Source organism: Cannabis sativa, chromosome 6 (genome assembly GCF_029168945.1).
Source record: "Cannabis sativa cultivar Pink pepper isolate KNU-18-1 chromosome 6, ASM2916894v1, whole genome shotgun sequence".
Taxonomy (NCBI): domain Eukaryota; kingdom Viridiplantae; phylum Streptophyta; class Magnoliopsida; order Rosales; family Cannabaceae; genus Cannabis; species Cannabis sativa.
This window is the reverse complement of record NC_083606.1, coordinates 32,007,205-32,025,137: the sequence shown is the minus strand read 5'-3', so window position 1 is coordinate 32,025,137 and position 17,933 is coordinate 32,007,205. Positions and strand designations below refer to the sequence as shown.

The 17,933-nt window shown below is 31.1% G+C and overlaps 1 protein-coding gene across 1 annotated transcript; it reads left to right on the top strand.

Annotated features, from left to right (window-relative positions):
- Positions 1–14,994: 14,994 nt before the first annotated feature.
- On the top strand, positions 14,995–15,681 carry LOC115695025 (uncharacterized). The gene has a single exon (XM_030622123.1). It carries the CDS (start codon positions 14,995–14,997, stop codon positions 15,679–15,681), a length of 687 nt encoding a protein of 228 aa, XP_030477983.1.
- Positions 15,682–17,933: the final 2,252 nt, after the last annotated feature.

The following is a 17,933-nucleotide window of genomic DNA, read 5'->3' as shown; positions in this document are numbered from 1 at the left end:
AACACAGGGCCTAAAATGACATTTACTCTTATTATTAATATTAATTATTCACCTTTAGTTTATTTTTGGGAATCACTCCATATACTATTTTTTTAACTTTTTTTTATTATTTTTACGGTTTCAATTACTATGATGGTTGCTCTAGTAGTTGTCATATCAATTTGGGTTGAGAAAGAAAAAACTCTTTTGAAATGTAAAAATAAAAAAACTCCTTTATTTTTTTGATTTTTGGTTAAATGTAATGTAAGCATGAAAAATTCAAATTTTTCTTTTTAAAATTAGTAATACGTTAAATAATTTAATTAATGCACAGTACAATATGACAGCCAAATAATGAAAGTCTTTAACCTGAATAATATGCATTAAATATACACTAAATATTATTACTCACAATAATATGCATTAAATATTATTCTTATATATATTTTTAAGTGAAGATTATATCACATCTATAGTTGAGATTAAATATACACTAATATATAAAATATAAAATATGTGTAATTTGAATATTTCTACATTTATAACAAAACTAATTTTAATATGTTAATCAATAAAGTTTGGAACAAATAATATAAAATAAATAAAAGTTTGTGTTTATTTAATTGTAGATTTTTCTTGTGAAATAAAAATGCTTAAGCAAAAATAGGTTTAAAGATTAAAAAGAAAGGATAATTTTTTTTAAATGAAAAAATAAGTCTCCTTTGTTATGTTAAATTCTATTTTGGGTCTTTTGTTTTGAAAAATTATAAAAAGGATTATGTGATAATTAAAATAGTAAAAAATAGTCCCCTTTAACATATTTTTAGTGATTTTTTTCTTCAAAAAGAGTAATAGTACTATTTATTTTTAACAATTAATTTTTTAAAATTATTTCAAATCTAATTTAAGTTCAATCAAAAAAAATTGTTACTAAAATTGTATCCAAGAGACTATTTTTTACCATTTTAATAATATAAAGAATCCTTTTTATATATATATATATATAAATATATATATATATATATATATATGGAAGAGGTTTCAATGGTTACATTTTTATTGTAACCATCATGGTTACATTTTTTTAAGTCATTTGATTACTATTAAATGGTTGTGATTAATTTGGAAATTAAATAAAAATAAATAATAAATAACTTGTAACCTGAAAGTAACCTAATCATTTATTTCCTTATAAAACTTTAATTTAGATTAATTATAATTATTAATTAATTTTTTACAATTTATTACTATATAAGGATCTTTTAGCAATTTATATTTTTACACTTAAATTATTTAAATTTTATAGCAAAACTTTTTATAATTTAAAATTATACATATATAATTTCATAATTTAAATTTTATTATACTTGTAATCTTAATTTTAAATTATTACACTTAATTATTTAATTTTTTTATTTAAATATTTAAAAAGTAAAAAGTGAAATAAGTTGAAGGATTTTTTTTAAAAAAATGGCTGCACTTATTATCGATTGATTAGCTTGAGGCCTCATACTTAGTTCACCTAATTGTAACGAAATAATTAAATATCATTTAAAATAATTAATTATTGAAAAAATTATTATAAAAAGAGAATTTTAATTTGTGTCAAAAGAAGTTTAATTTTTGTAAAAAAAAATAAATTTTATTGTAAATATTATAATTAAATGACTTAATTATTAAAATAATTAAAGTAAGGATTTAAATATAAATATTAATTGCTAAAAGAGGTCTTGTTAAATATTTAATTAATTATTTTAAGAAAATAGTTAATTATAATTAATTAATTCTAAAAAAGGAATGTCTACCTATTAGTAACCTGCTATTACAGGTCAAAGAAAAATGTAACCATATGGTTATAATAAAAATACAACCATTGAATAGTCACCTATATATATATATATTTAAAGTAGAGGGTCCAAATTAGAACTTACCTAAAATAGAGGGACATCCCAAAACAAAAAAAAAAAAAATCTAAATATTAGAAATTAATATATCTACTTTCTTTCAAAAAAAAAAAAATATAAATTATAACAGTTTTTATTTAATTAATTATATTTTTTTTTTTGTAAAATAAAAAATAGTATGGTGGAAATATGTTCAATGGGAAAAAAATAAAAGTTTAGAGATAAATTATTTTTTGTTGATAGTATTGGTATTTAGGTAAGTTTAGAGCACTTATAAATAAGATATAATAGACTCAACAAAATAATTATAGGTGATTTTACAATGTATCCTTTAAGAGATATACTGATGTACTCCTATTTGTTTTGGCATTAAGATAATTTTTTAGTCTACTTTTTTCAATTATATACGTTATAATTATTTGAGACATCCTACAAAATTTTAAAAAATTTAGAATAGTTTACAATATAAAAAGCGGTGCTCAATTGTCTATTTCACTTTCACATACGTATCAAATAAAATAGTCAAACGTGCAATAAACTATTTAAACTCTGCTTTCGGCGTGTTAAATTTTTTAAAATTTGACAGAATGTTTTAAATATAAATGTACACGATCATTAAAAAAAATTAAATAAAAAAAATCTCTCAAATACCGAAATATCGATGCACTTCTTTTTTTTTAAAAATGCATTGTATAATTTTCCAACAGTTATAATAGCTATAAAAAAATTATAAAATACTTAACAAATTGAAGAAAAAAGAAAAAGTAAAAATATATATATTTTAGATTTTGAAAAATAAAATGAAAAAGAAAAAAGAAAAAGTGTCATATATATACCTGCACTAAAAGACAATTCATTATATATATGTAAGAAACTAACTTATACACTAACAAAACGCACAGTTTTGGTTGACGTTTTGAATGAATAGTGTATATATAGACTCTTTTTATATATGTAAGATGAATGTGTATGTGTATGTATTATTACTATTATTATTGTGGGACTTTTAATATTCTCATATTTCATATGTAATTTATTGAAGAAAAAAAAGAGTGAAAACTTTATCATATATTTTACATCAAAAGATATATTAATTATTATTATTATTATTATTGTTGTTATTATTAATAGTATTATATTTATATCTACATATTCGTCAATTATATTTTCTTTTTTATTTTATATTATTTATTAAATAATATATTATTTTATTTTCATTTTTGAAGTAGGGCAATAAAAATTGATTTAAGTTTAAAAAATTATTAAATTTTAAATTTTACTTATATAGAAGCTTCTACAATGATACTTTCACATATCCTCCATATATATCTTCCACATATATTTTATATAAACTATATGTATCGTCCTTTTTAAAAAAAAGTATATGTATTCTTTTTTTTTTAGAAAAAAAAAGTTTATTTAGTGTTATTCTTAAATTTTATTATTAATTATTTGTAAATTTTAAACAAAATCAAAAATTTGATAGTAAAAAAAATGAAAAATTAACTATAGAAGTTATACATATAAATAATTTTTAACTATATAAATTATAAAAAGTAACTATAGAAAGTAATTATTGATTATATAAATTTGAATATAAAATTAATTATTATTTAAGTATGTATCTTCTAAATAAAATTGAAATTGATACATATATTATCGAAAATAAAAAATGAATTTATATTATGAATATTATATTACACTATTTTTTTTAACAAATTATATTGCACTACGTAATTAATCATAAATTTAATGAATAATTTATTGATATAATTTTATGCATTGTTACATATTTATCAATTTATAATAAATATTTATTGGATAAATATAAATATCATTTTAATTAGCAGTTTCTATAATAATATGAATTATATATATATATATATATATAAGTCTAACGACCGTGCGAAGTGCGATTTCGTTCTCTAGTATCTTTATATATTAAAAGTGCCTATCTAACGGTATTTCTTGGTTTAACAGAATATACTTAAAAATAAAAGAATATTCTGTTAAATTTAACGATTAGGTTTGATCTTCCGTTAAAAAATAAACCCAATAATTAAACCCAAAAAATTAAACAATCTTTTAAATAAACAATCTTTTAAATATTAATAATCTCTTTTTAAATTAAAAAAATCATCTTAGCCACATATCTCTCTAACAAACCTATCTTGGGAGAATATTAATAATTTTTTTATTTATTTTTTAAAAAAGAAAAATATATATAAAATATCTAGAAAAGATAATATAAAAGAAGATTGATTGTGTTGGCTTAGAGATTTTTGGGCTTGGGCTTAAAAAAATAATTAAAAAAAAAAAAGATGAAATGGGCTGTAATTAGTATTTACCTTATATGTTTGTGCTTATTTTTAGTTTTATTTTTAATTTTACCACCAAGAGGAGAAGGTTGAAAAATATTAGAATATGAAAATATTATTGGTGCTTATTAGTAATTTGCAAAGAATGTGAAAGTCTATAAATATATAGTTGTGTAGCTATTATTAGATATGAAATGAGATAATAGAACTTTTTTCAATTAGAAAATTAATATACATTTTACTATTAATAACATACATTATTATAACACAACTATGTTTTACTTACTAAATATACTAACACATATTTTATTTTTATAAAACAAATTGTTCAAATAATTATATTATTTTAATTATTAATTAAAATAAAAAACTAAAATATTAAATAAAACTAACACTACGTGGCTTGGCACGTAACAATCACCTAGTATATATAAAGAAGAAGTATGAAGCGGTGATGTGACACTCTAAAATTACTATAAAAATTACTATAAAATTATACAATCCGTATAAATTAATTTTTTTATTATTTTTAAATAATATAAATAAATAAATTCTATATAACTAAAATTCTACAATACCACAACCGTATAAACTCTAGTAATATTAAGTTTCCACTAATTTTTTATTTTCTTATTTTTTAATCTAAATTAATTGAGAGATTTTCTTTTACTTTTACTTTGTATATAAGCCCTATTAATATTGGGTTTCTACCAAGAATAGTTAAAGAAAGCTCTGAATGTATTATCATTATTTTTTATAATTTTTTTTTTATTGATCAATACAATTAATTCAATGATTTACTGTGCTATTTTTAATCATAACTTCTTTCATTAACCTCTTTTCTCTTAGGCTACATTTAAATTTAATTGTTATATTATGCTTATTTTTTTTTATGAAACACATTGTTTACTATATTTTATTTTTTTCACTGACATTGTTTACTACTATATTTTATTTTCTCACTGCTTTGTTAGCTTTTTCTCCTCAAAATTTCCTTTCTACTCAATATTATATGATCCAATCTTCTTTCACACACATGTACATATACTACATGCAAAAACACACATAATAAATAAATGTATATATACATATATAGATATACTAGATGAGAGTTACGTTGCGAGCCACGTAAATATTAGTTTTATATAAGTTCTAGTGGTTTTTGTTTAAGAATTCATTAACTAAGCAACGACAACAACAATGGTAGATAGATCTATTTAAGTTTTTCATATTTGTAAAGATTATAAATCTAAACTTTTAACTTTCTTGATTTGAGATTTTGAATTATTCTGATTTATTTGTTTATGAATTTATTGAAATACTTGAATATTTATTGGTTTTGATTTTGAATTGTTCTGATTTACATACTTGAATATTTATATTGATGATTGTTAATGAAATTAGTATATCATGAAGGAAAGAAAAAGAAAAAAAATGGGGCTTTGATTTTTGAGGCCACAATTTCAGTGGTTCATGTAGTTTTGGCAGTGGTGGCCAGCTCTGGACCAGGCCCCAAAGTATCCAACAAAACAGGACACATTGTTTTGTTTCATATCTAAAACGAATATTAAAATGATTATTGTTTCAAATCTTTGATCAATCTTATATAGAGATAAATTCATACATATACAGGTATGGATTAATTGATTGATCAACTATATAAATAAGTATTTATAATTTAGGGATTTACCAGCGAAATTATCGAAGTTCTAATAGAAAGAAAAAAAGAATTCATAAATAAAGGTAGATTATTAATCTAAACCTTAAAGTGAAAGATCGTACCTTAAACCAACCAAAATCGTTGAGAAGTTTCGTGCATACATCAGAGAGCATCATTGGATTTACCCGATTCTTCGATTGGCTTCATCGATTTGAACAACCATGCTTGCTAAATCGCGTGAGAAGGCTGAGAGGAGAACATTTATTTAAGCTCTTTGACCGTCCAATGAAGCAAATCAAATTTCAATTCGACAATGAGGTTCACATTATATGAAAAATACATTAACTTTCAAAAGCTATATATATAAAAATTATTTAAAATCTGCTAACAAAATTAACAAAAAGAGAACATTTATTTAAAATAAGTAAATCTCAGTTTGGTTGTTGAGAAAACTTAAGAAAGAAAAAGAAACCCACAAAAGTAATCATAATAGTCCATTTAAGTCACATACTTTTGGTTACTCCTAGATTATCATTAACCAAACAGAGCAAAATAAAATTTTTAAGAGAGGGGAATCAGAACTTATGTTCAAGAACTAAAAGAGAAAGAAAAAAAGAATAGTTTAGTACTCACAAAATAAAATTTAAAAAGATAGAAAATCTTACTTGCAAATTTCTTCATCCACAACAGAAGAGATTATGAATAGTGGTCTCCGATACAGAGCATTCCTAAGAAAAGATAAGTCTTCATTGGACACCTGCAAGAGAAAACATTTAATTGCTTCAAAAACTTATGTGTGAACAAACATTTGCCTTCTTTTAAATATTCAATCAATACCTGCGAAATCCCCCAAAAATAAATTAAAATAAATTGTAGAATTAAAATAAATCGTTAGAAATTGTAGAATAAGGAATGACTGAAAAGGAAGAACCATACCTGCGAAACCCCAAAAAATAAATTAAAATAAATTAGAGTTTTAACTAAGAAAAATTAGAATGTGAGTCAATATAAAAAAAATTAACAAAACTAAATATATGAAAAATAACATTGTTAAATTGGTAGTTAACCTCCCCAAATTAATTCTAGTTTTTACTATCTATTAATGAATAATAAAATTATTATGGAATGTTCATACCCATTGTGGCATAGCATACAAAGAACTCGACATGGTAAATTTACCACAAAGAAAAATATATGAACAATTAAAAAAGGCCTAGCACAACAAATTTACTTAATATAGACTAATTGACATGATTGGTCATCCAACCTTCACAGCTCTTTTGACCTTGGCAAGGGATCAAAGAAGAAAAATGACATATGACTTACGAGAGGATAGATATGGCTTATCACTTTCATTATCAAAATGTCAACAAACTATGCCTATCAAAACAATAATAGCAAATTAGGACAGATGAAGAAATGATCTACTTGCTTTAAAATTGTTAGATTAAAAATAAAATGAAATAAAATATACCAAATAATGCAAAGAATGGAGACAAAACATACCAGCAAAACTTTAAAATATAGTTCTAACAAATAAAACAATAAGCATAATGTAAGAGTGAAATTATCACAAGCACACGATTCAGAGGTAGTTTGTAGTATGCTGCAACTGGTCCTGTATGCAGTTAAATAAGGAGAGATTCAAGTTAGAGCTAGCAGATATTTAACATTCTTGCAAAGTTTGATTCAATAGAAAATTGAAAATCTGCCGTGTTGTTGAAAATAGAAAATGGATATATGTTGATGAATGATAAGGTAGGTGTGTTGTTTGAGCTAGTGGCATTGATCAACAATATCAATGAGCAAGATAATCTTCAAAGATTGACCAACCAAACTCTTTTTCTTAAACTAATGATCACTTTATAAGAAAGAAAATAACAAAGAAAAATCACTTTCATTCGTTGTGGGTTCAAACAAGCTAGATGGTGAAACGCTCAAAGCTTTTGCCAAACTTTGGGATGCACTTGTTGTTTATAGATAGTGTTGTGAAACAACACCTTAGCAAGAACAAATATAGAACAAGAAAGATCAATAGAACCAATCAATGACAATAATCACAACTATGCAGTAATGTTTAAACCAGAAAACATGAGCATTAAAACATAAAGAACACAAAGAATTTACGAGGTTCGAGCAAGATAACTTGCCTACATCCTCGGCCAGAAACAGCCACAATTATGGCTTTGAGAATTTTATTTGATTGAGCTTCAATGTGAAAGATTACAACAGATACAAAATTACACACTCTAAGAAGCAATGCTTCAGTAATTTTCTTCTCTAATGGCAGTGATCATAGTACAATGTCACTCCAATTTCTCAGCACTCAAGACAACTCTCAATCACCTTTAAAACTCTCTCTTTCTAACTGTACAATTCTTCTCCAAGATCAATCTGTGCAGTGTGAAAGGATGGCCCCTTAAATATTGATCTTGCATCAGTGTTCCAAGTTACCCGAACACCAACTGTCATAACTAACAGTTGGTTAAGTTAGTTAAGTTCGGTAAGGGTAATGATGTCATTTGATATTTGGACAATTACTTTAACAATTATCCACCTTGGACACATATCAAATGATTAGGGGCAGTGTAATGAGTTGTAGCTGTTCTGGACTTAAGCACCCTCAGGCAGTGAGAATGCTAAGCAAATTCAGACAAAGTCTGAACTTTGCTTGAGGAACATATTTGGTTAACATATCAGCAGGATTTTCTTTTGTTCCAATCTTCTTGATTTGTGTCTCCTTCCTTGCAATCACTTCTTTAATAAAATGGAGCTTGATGTCTATGTGCTTGGACCTTTCATGGTACATTGGGTTTTTCATTAAGTGAATAGCACTTTGATTATCACAATGGACAGTGATGTCTTCTCCTTTAAAACCAAGTTCTTCTGTGAAACCTCTTAACCAAATTGCCTCTTAAATGGCTTCAGTAGCAGCCATATATTCTGCCTCTGTGGTGGATAGAGCCACCACCTTTTGTAAGTTTGATTTCCAACTTATGCATCCACCAAAAGCAGTAAATGCATAACCAGTAATTGACCTTCTGGTGTTAATACTCCCAGCATAATCCGAGTCAACATACCCTGCAATTTCAGTCTCAAACTTTGCATTGTCTTTGTATAACAGACCAACATTAGCTGTTCCTTTTAGATATCTTAGAATCCACTTCACAGCCTCCCAATGTGTCTTCCCAGGGTCTGAAATAAACCTGCTCACCATGCTCAATGCATAAGCCAAGTCAGGTCTGGTACAGACCATACAGTACATTAGGCTTCCAACACAGGAAGCATAGGGTACATTGTCCATGTATAACCTGTCTTCTTCATTATCTGGTGCTTGATTTTGAGCAAGTTTGAAGTGTGAGGCAAGAGGTGTAGTGACTGTCTTGGCCTCACTCATACAAAACTTGTCAATAATTTTCTGAATGTATCCTTCCCGAGACAAGAAAATAGAGCCAGGTCTTTGTCTCTTGATGTCTATCCCTAGTATCCTTTTAGCTTCACCTAGGTTCTTCATTTCGGATTCAGAGCTTAGTTGTTCTTTCAGCATGTCTATAGACTTTCTATTCTTTCCAATTATCAAGATGTCATCCACATAAAGTAATAGCCATATAGGGGTCTTGTTGTAGTAAACACATGGGTCATACTCACTTCTTGTGTATCCAATTTGCAACATGAATTCATGGAATCTTAAGTTCCATTGCCTTGGTGCCTGCTTCAAGCCATATAGTGATTTTATAGTAAACAAACTTGATCAATTTCCATGTTCTTGAATCCCTCAGGCTCTTCCATGTAGATTTTCTCTTCTAAACTTCCATGTAAGAATGTTGTCTTTACATCCATTTGATCCATTTCAAGATCAAACATAGCAACCTTAGCCATCATGATTCTGATGGAAGTTTGTTTCACCACAGGAGAAAAAATGTCATTATAGTCAATTCCTTCTCTCTGATTAAACCCCTTAGCAACTAACCTTGCTTTGTATCTGATTTCTTCACCAGGCAACCCTTCTTTGTGCCTAAATATCCATTTGCAACCTATTACTCTCTGTCCTTTAGGTCTAGGTACTCTAATCCATGTTTTATTTCTTTCAAGTGATCCTATTTCATCATTAATGGCACCAAGCCATTTCTTTCTATTCTTTCCAGTGACAGCTTCTGTATAGGTGGTAGGTTCACTGTTTTCGATTTCTTCAGCTGCTGCAAGTGCAAAAGCAATGCAGTCAGCATATCCTAATCTTTCTGGTGGCCTTACTTCTCTTCTAACTCTATCTCTGACCAGTTGGTACTCTTGAAGCTCAGAAGATACTTGTTCTTGCCTTAATTCTTCATCAATGCTGTGTTTTCTTTGTGTTGCAGATGTATCCACCTGATCTGCAACTTCTGCATTCTCCTGGTCTGTCTAAAGTTCAACACTTTGTTGTTCATGGTTGCTCTCTGTATTGATAAGTTTCATTGCCATTTCATGCTCCTTAAACACCACATCTCTACTAATGAAACACTTCTTGTGTCCATCTTCTAGGCACCACAGTTTATAACCCTTGACACCATCAGGGTAACCCAAGAACAAACATTTGATGGCTCTAGGTTCTAGTTTGTCTTGTTTAATGTGAGCAATTGCAGTGTAGCCAAAAACTTTGAGATGATCATATCTGGGCACTTCACCTGTCCAAAACTCTTGAGGAGTTTTAAACCTTAGTGTTGTTGAAGGGCATCTATTAATGAGGTAGCATGCTGTTTGCAGTGCCTCTCCCCAAAATTTCTTGTCTAAAGCAGCACCCTTTAGCATACATCTCACCCTCTCAAGCAATGTCCTGCTCATTCTCTCTGCAATCCCATTTTGTTGTGGTGTTTTCACAACAGTTTTGTGTCTAGCAATACCATTGTCTTGACAAAACTTTGTGAACTGATCTGAGCAATATTCCAACCCATTATTTGTCCTTAGTTTCTTAATCTTCCTTCGTGTCTGATTTTCAATTAGTTTCTTCCAGTTGACAAAAGTCTGAAATGCTTCATCCTTAGATTTGAGTAGAAAAACCCAAACTCTTCTAGTGTAGTCATCAATGATGCTCATGAAGTAGCTAGCGCCTCCAATTGTCTTAGTTCTTGAAGCACCCCAGAGATCAGAGTGCACATAGTCTAGCTTGTCCTTGGTTGTGTGTATTCCTGGAGTGAATTTCACTCTGCTGCACTTACCATATACACATTCTTCACAAAATCCTAGTTCTTTGCCAAGTTTACCTTTGAGAATTCCCTGTTTCTCCAGTTCATAGAGACCTCTCTCACTGACATGGCCAAGTCTCATGTGCCATAGCCTTGTATTGTCTCTATCATAGCTCTTGACAACCAGATTCGAATTTCCCACAATTGTCTTTCCTTGCAGATAGTAAATTCCATTCTTGATGTCTCCCTTCGCACGTGTTAGTATATGAATTATACATTGTGTTAAATTATAATTATAGTGATGTTTAGTTGTAGGAAATAAAATAGAATAGAATTGAAACGAAAAAAATTCTCATTCTATTTCTTTTATTTGTTTGCATTTTAAAATATTTAAATGTCATCTTTATTCTCATTCTTATTTTTATATTTTTATTTTTGCTAATCAAACATCATTTTAATATTTTAGTGATTATATGATAAGATCTCTTGCAAAATTTAAAACTGAAATAAATCACTTTTTTATTTTAAATGTATAATGTATATATTTATATTTTTATGTAGAATAAACAAAACTCTCCCTTAAACTTAGTTTATTAGTTTGTTAATTTTTATTTTTATTTTCTTTGTAAATTTTTTTATGTAATACAATATTATTTTGTGAAATATTTAAATATATTTATTTGAAAGCAAAAATTAAACTATTATTAATAAACCTATGATGTGGTATATTCTTTTCTTTTTTATTATTGTTTATAATAGTATTTTTTGAATATTAAAAATAAAATTTTTATTTTATTTTTCTTTGTAAATTATTTATGTTGCTAAGTTTTTTTTGAGTGTATATATATCTTCTAGGATATATATGTAATTCAACAACAAAAGTCCAAAATATTGTGACTTTTAATTAAGTTATAGATATATATATATATACATACGGTTATTATATATATTTAATTATATTTTCAGTTTTTATTTTTGTTATGCATTTTTTAAATTTTATAACTTAAAAAAGATTTTTAAACTCTTAAAATATGTGTCCTATTTTGGGTCTGTTTCAGTTATGGAATTTTAACTGTATTTTTAGTTTTTTCACAACCTTTCTTTCTTATTTTTCTCTTCTTTGAATTTCCTGCTTTATGTAACTGTGTTGCTCCCGCCTCCCTCACCTTCATCCTTTCCGCCCCCTTCCTCCTTCTTTCTCTGCTCTTTTTGTTTTTTTTTTTTCTGGTTTCTTTGCCTTGTGACTGGTTTTTCAGTGTTTTCTCTTTCCCATAGAACCGTTTTTAAACACTTTTCACTCTATCCTTTCTCTTTGTGAAGACGAGAGAAACATCATCACTTTGCTTGATACTAGTGCTTCTAGTCCCTTACACAGATCAGCCTATACCCTAATTACTCGTGTATTCTTATCTAAACCTGTCTACAAACCAGGATTTTATGAACAAATGTCGGGCCATTAGGGGGTTGTTTTCCAGTGGTGATTAGTGAGTTCAAGTCAGACATGTTCCACATTGCTTTTGGTTGTGAAGGTGACAGGAGAAGAGTGCTCAATAAAGAACCTTGGCATTTTCAGATTCATCTAATTATACTTCTCGCGCCAGATGCTCTACAAAATGTCTCAAAAGAAGACTTAATCTTCACACCTTTCTGGGTCCAAATCTACAAGTTGCCATTCCTAAGTAAGTCTTGGCGGCCCTATAGGCTTCTGTTGGTTGGTGAAGGATGTAGGTACAACTCCTTGAGAGCTCGCTTCACTCTTTTCAGTTGTTGTTTGACGGTTTTGTTTTATCTTGCATGGAGGCCCTTTCTGCTACTGGCAGGCTGTACTCCACCTGTACTCTGTCTTTGGCTTACGTGGACATGCCATGTCAGGTGGATAAACTTTGGGATAACACATATTAATTTTGATTTTATGGTAGATTTTTTGTGTAAATTTTATTTTTTAAATTTCAAAACTAATATCAGTTTAAAATTAATTATAATTTATTTAATTAATTTTAAATATTAGTAGATTTTGAACGTGAAAAAAAAAATATTCTATAAATTTACTTTATTGGTTAGATTTTTTTTAATTTTGATTATTTGTTATCTTATTTTAAATCTAAGGTCAGATATTTTATATTTTATTTATTTAAATAATTTTATAAAATGACCTTATTTGATATTAAAATATGATATAATTTAAATAAAGGATAATCTAGATAATTTTGAAAAAAAAAAACTAACGAGATAATGATCAATTTTTCAAAAATTAGTTATTTTATTTAAATTTAAATTATGAGATTAGATAAATGATATTTATTTATCATTTTATCTTATTAGATATTTATTTTTATATATTAAAAATAACATAATTTTAAAAAGTTAGTTGATAAAGTTGAAAAGATATTTAGGATTGTGTTATCCCAATTTTTGCACTCTGACGTGGCATCACACGTTGGTGACACGTGGAATTGACTCCCCGTATCTGCCCGAAGGAGATATTCTGAACAGAACACCACATATACCTGCACGGACGAAGTCCTCCTAGCCGAGCAATAGACAATCCGAACAACACATCAACACTTAGCAACTTCAGCACTTGCATCGTGAATCGCAAAAGCAATCCCTATAAATCTGGGATCATATCACAGAGATATGGCAAGCTGTCCAAATCCCTCAATCAGTGTATTCTATATATTTAATGTGTAATCTTACCAATTATAGACATTGTAAACAAAAGGGAAACCTTCCCTTAAGCACATAGCCCTATAAATAGTGATCTATTCTCACTGGGCAAAAGGTCGAGATACAAATCAAGGGGAGTAGGCTATTACCGAACTTCTCGGGGCCGAACCTCTTTAAAAACTATGTGTTCTTTATTTATCTTATCATATTACATCTAAATTATATCACTTATCGCTTACAATTAAGACTCATTGTTATTGGCTAAAAGCGAGGTCAATATTTTGGTACTTTCATTGAGAGCAAGGATCACAAACTCGCTCTTTATTTCAAATTTAATCATAAACACGATGGTGGTACAGACTTGTAGAGGCGTGATCGATCCGGTAAATCCACCGGCAGTGGATCCCACACTGTAGAATCCAGGAAATGCAGGGGTTCCACCAGCCACGAATCCTGAACAACCGCCAACTGTGGGTCATGGTGTAACGTCTCCTTTGAATGGAATCGCACCTGGTGTGTAAGAGACTGGAAATACCAGTTTAGCAGCCAACCAGGGTATTCCCAGTACTGGGGTTCCACCAGCAACAAATGTTCGAACAACCGTTGGAGATGACACTGAGATCCAGAATCTCTGTGTTGCTCTTGGACTCATGCAAGTTCATACTAATACTCTACATCATGATCAGGAAGAGCGTCGTGCCGTAGTGAACCTTGCATTTGAGGAGCAAAGGCGTCTGTTCGCAGAATGGATGGATAAAGAGGTGGAAACGTTGAGGGCTCACCAAACAGCCATTGACGACCAAATAAGACAAGCCACCGTACTGATACGAAGAGCCTATCAAGCTACTAATCAGCAACCTGCGGCCAGCATCCCGCTGAGCGAGTCAGACGAAGATTCAGCTGGGAATGCTTCTCAGACCCTGAAAGGCCAATTGCCCAATCCCCGGTAACAGGTTGCAGCTGTGGGGCAAGAGGTAGGCGGCCAGACCTTATCTAGTAATTCATTAGGAGAGGTTATACCTAATAACTCTACCTAGGTTAATGGTTCCGGCCAAATGATCGGCCAGGCCAACCAGTCACTAAGACAACCTAATGCATCTGTATTTAATAGATTGGTAACAACTCATGATCTCAGGGACGATATAAATAGAAGGAGAGGGTTAGACGAACAACATGTCTCGCCAGCCACTCAGCCTGCGGTCCGTACTCAAAATCCAGCTCAAAGAGATCCTGACGTGACCTTGGTCGGCCAAGAGACCGAACAAGTTAATCCATCCGTGCAAGCATAGTTGGATGAACTAAAAAACATGTTCCAAGGTCTGGTCGGTCAGAAGAACAACGATCTAGAGTTAGACCGAGCACATGGATCCCCTTTTTCTCCAGAGTTGCCTCACAAGTTCAAGATGCTGACCTGGAAGATGTATACTGGGAAGGAAGATCCCTTGTCACATCTTAAATATTTTGAAATGCAAATGGACCTACTAGGAGTACGTGGAGATGTATGTTGCAGAGTTTTCCCTGCCACACTCTCAGAAGCCGCCCACCAATGGTATTTCAAGTTGACACCAGGAAGGTTCAACTCGTGGAAGGCTTTCTCCTTAGAATTTCATGCACAATTCTCTTCTTCTCGCCAATGCCTATTGCATTTAAAGGACTTGGTCGAAGTGAAGCAAAGGCCAGGAGAACCTCTCCAAGCTTATATCAACAGATTCATGACAGAGGCGACGAAAATTGCACGGTTAACCGAAGAAGGGAAATTAACCGCAATACTGGGGGGCATCAAAGTTATCGGAGAGCTTTGGAAGGACGTCAAGAGAGACGGACCAGTAGATTCCATGAGTGACTTCCTCGATCATGCAGATGGTTTCATCAAGCTTGAAGAGGCCATTCAGCGAGCAGAAGTCGAGCTTAAACTGAACCAATCACAAGCTCCCTCTGCTGGAACATCCGTTCAGCTCCTTCAGTACCCAATGAATTCAAGCTCGGACGGTTAAAGGTCTAACAACAACAACAACAACAACAACAACAGGCAAGGTGAACAGGCCCCTAGAGAGAATCCTTCCAAGTTCACTACTTTCTCTGTCTTAACTGAGGATTTGGAGACTATCTACATGGCTACTCAGTCAGTAGCTCCGTACAAGAAACCTGCTCCTATGAAAAAGGACATAAGTAAGAGGGACATGTCAAAGTTTTGTCGTTTTCATGGAGATTATGGCCATGATACCAACGAATGCGACAATTTGAAGTGGGAAATTGAATTCTTAATAAGAAATAACAACCCGCATGTGCAAAAATATGTCAAGACCGATCAAAATTAGAGGGTCGCCCAAGCAGACAATAACCAAGATTTACTGCCACCACCAGTAGATGGGCATTTATAAGTCATTATTGGAGGCCCACACATAGCTGGAGATTCAGGCAAAGCCTGGGAAAGGTATGCCCGAACATTACAACACGAGCAAGAAGAAATGGTCCTGGCCGTCGAAGAAAGGAAGCCAAAAATACCACAGGTAGGGGAACCCACCGTAACATTTAATTTCCCGCACAACGATCCGTTGGTCGTGGAAGTCCAGATAGCCAACAAAATGGTGGCCCGAACTATGATAGATAATGGAGCCTTTGCAAATATTTTGTTCAAAACACCATATGAAAAAATGGGGCTCCAACTCAAAGACTTAACCCCTGTCTTCAGGCCGTATATGGTTTCTCCAGCCAGAGTGTTGCACCTCTAGGGCAAATTCGCCTACACCTCACTATTGGGAAAGCTCCGAAGAGCATAACTGTAATGGCACAATTTTTGATACTGGATGTTCCATCAGCCTTTTATGTCATGTTAGGCCGACCAGCCTTATATGACCTAAAGGCTATCACGTCGATATTTCATTCGTGCCTTAAGTTTCCAACAAAGAATGGGGTCGGGTGCCTGAGAGGAAATCAATAAGTTGCACGAAAATATTACAACCTTGCCCTAACCAAGGCTAAAAAGGAAGTATCCTCTAGTCAGAGTTCGGACAAGGGAAAAGACATTGCTAAATAGGGAACCGCCCAAGGCGGGGATGAAGATGTGGATCCCCGACTTGGAGAACCAAATACAAATGTTGGTCCAACGGAAGAACTAGAAGAAATTGGAATCGACTCGAATGTTCTGACCAGGAAACTCAAAATTAGGAAAGGTTTGCTGCTCGAAGTAAAATCAGCATTGATAAAATTTCTGAGAGCAAACCTGGACATTTTTGCATGGTCACATGAGGACATGATTAGAATCGATCCTTCTATAATTTCACACGTCCTGAATATTGATCCTAATTTCTGGCATGTTCAACAAAAAATAAGATTGTTGGACAAAGAACGAGCCCTATCACTAAAAGAAGAGGTAGTTTAGCTGCGCAACAACAATTTCATAATTGAAGCTTTCTACCCAGCCTGGGTTGCTAATCCTGTACTAGTACCCAAGCCGAACAAAAAGTGGCGAGTATGTATTGACTTCACCAACCTCAATAAGGCGTGCCCAAAGGACTGCTTTCCACTTCCAGGAATAGATCAACTTGTGGATGCAACAACAGGACACAAGATATTAAGCTTCATGGACGCCTATTCGGGGTACAATCAAATCAAGATGCACCCACCAGATAAAGAACATACAAGTTTCCGAACAGATATAGGTTTGTACTGTTATAAGGTCATGTCATTTGGTCTCAAGAATGCCGGAGCTACATACCAAATATTGGTAAATAAAATATTCAAAGACTAGATCGTACGAAATATGGAAGTGTACGTGGATGACATGCTTGTCAAATCTAGGAAGGATGGGGGCATATAGATGACCTGGACGAATGCTTCAAAGTCCTCGGAAAATACAACATGAAACTCAATCCTCTAAAGTGCTCCTTCGGAGTCAGCTCGGGTAAAATTCTGGGCTTTATTGTCAATGCCCGAGGAATTGAAGCTAATCCAGAGAAAATTAGAGCCCTCCTAGATATGAAATCGCCAACAAAAACCAAGGAAGTTCAAAGTTTGACTGGTCGGATTGCCGCACTCAGCAGATTTGTTTCAAAGTCAACAAACAAGTGTGTCCCATTCTTCAACATCTTGCGAGGAAATAAGCAATTTGAATGGACGAAGGAATGCAAAAAGGCCTTTCAAAAGCTAAAAACGCAGCTAGCAAAACCTCGTGTACTCTCAAAACCTCTGGACTGAGAAGAGTTAGGAATATACATGGCTGTCACGAAACATGCTGTAAGTGCCG

What these genes read in the sequence shown, in the direction of transcription:
- LOC115695025 (XM_030622123.1), top strand. Translation starts at nt 14,995, where the DNA reads ATGTTCCAAGGTCTGGTCGGTCAGAAGAACAACGATCTAGAGTTAGAC.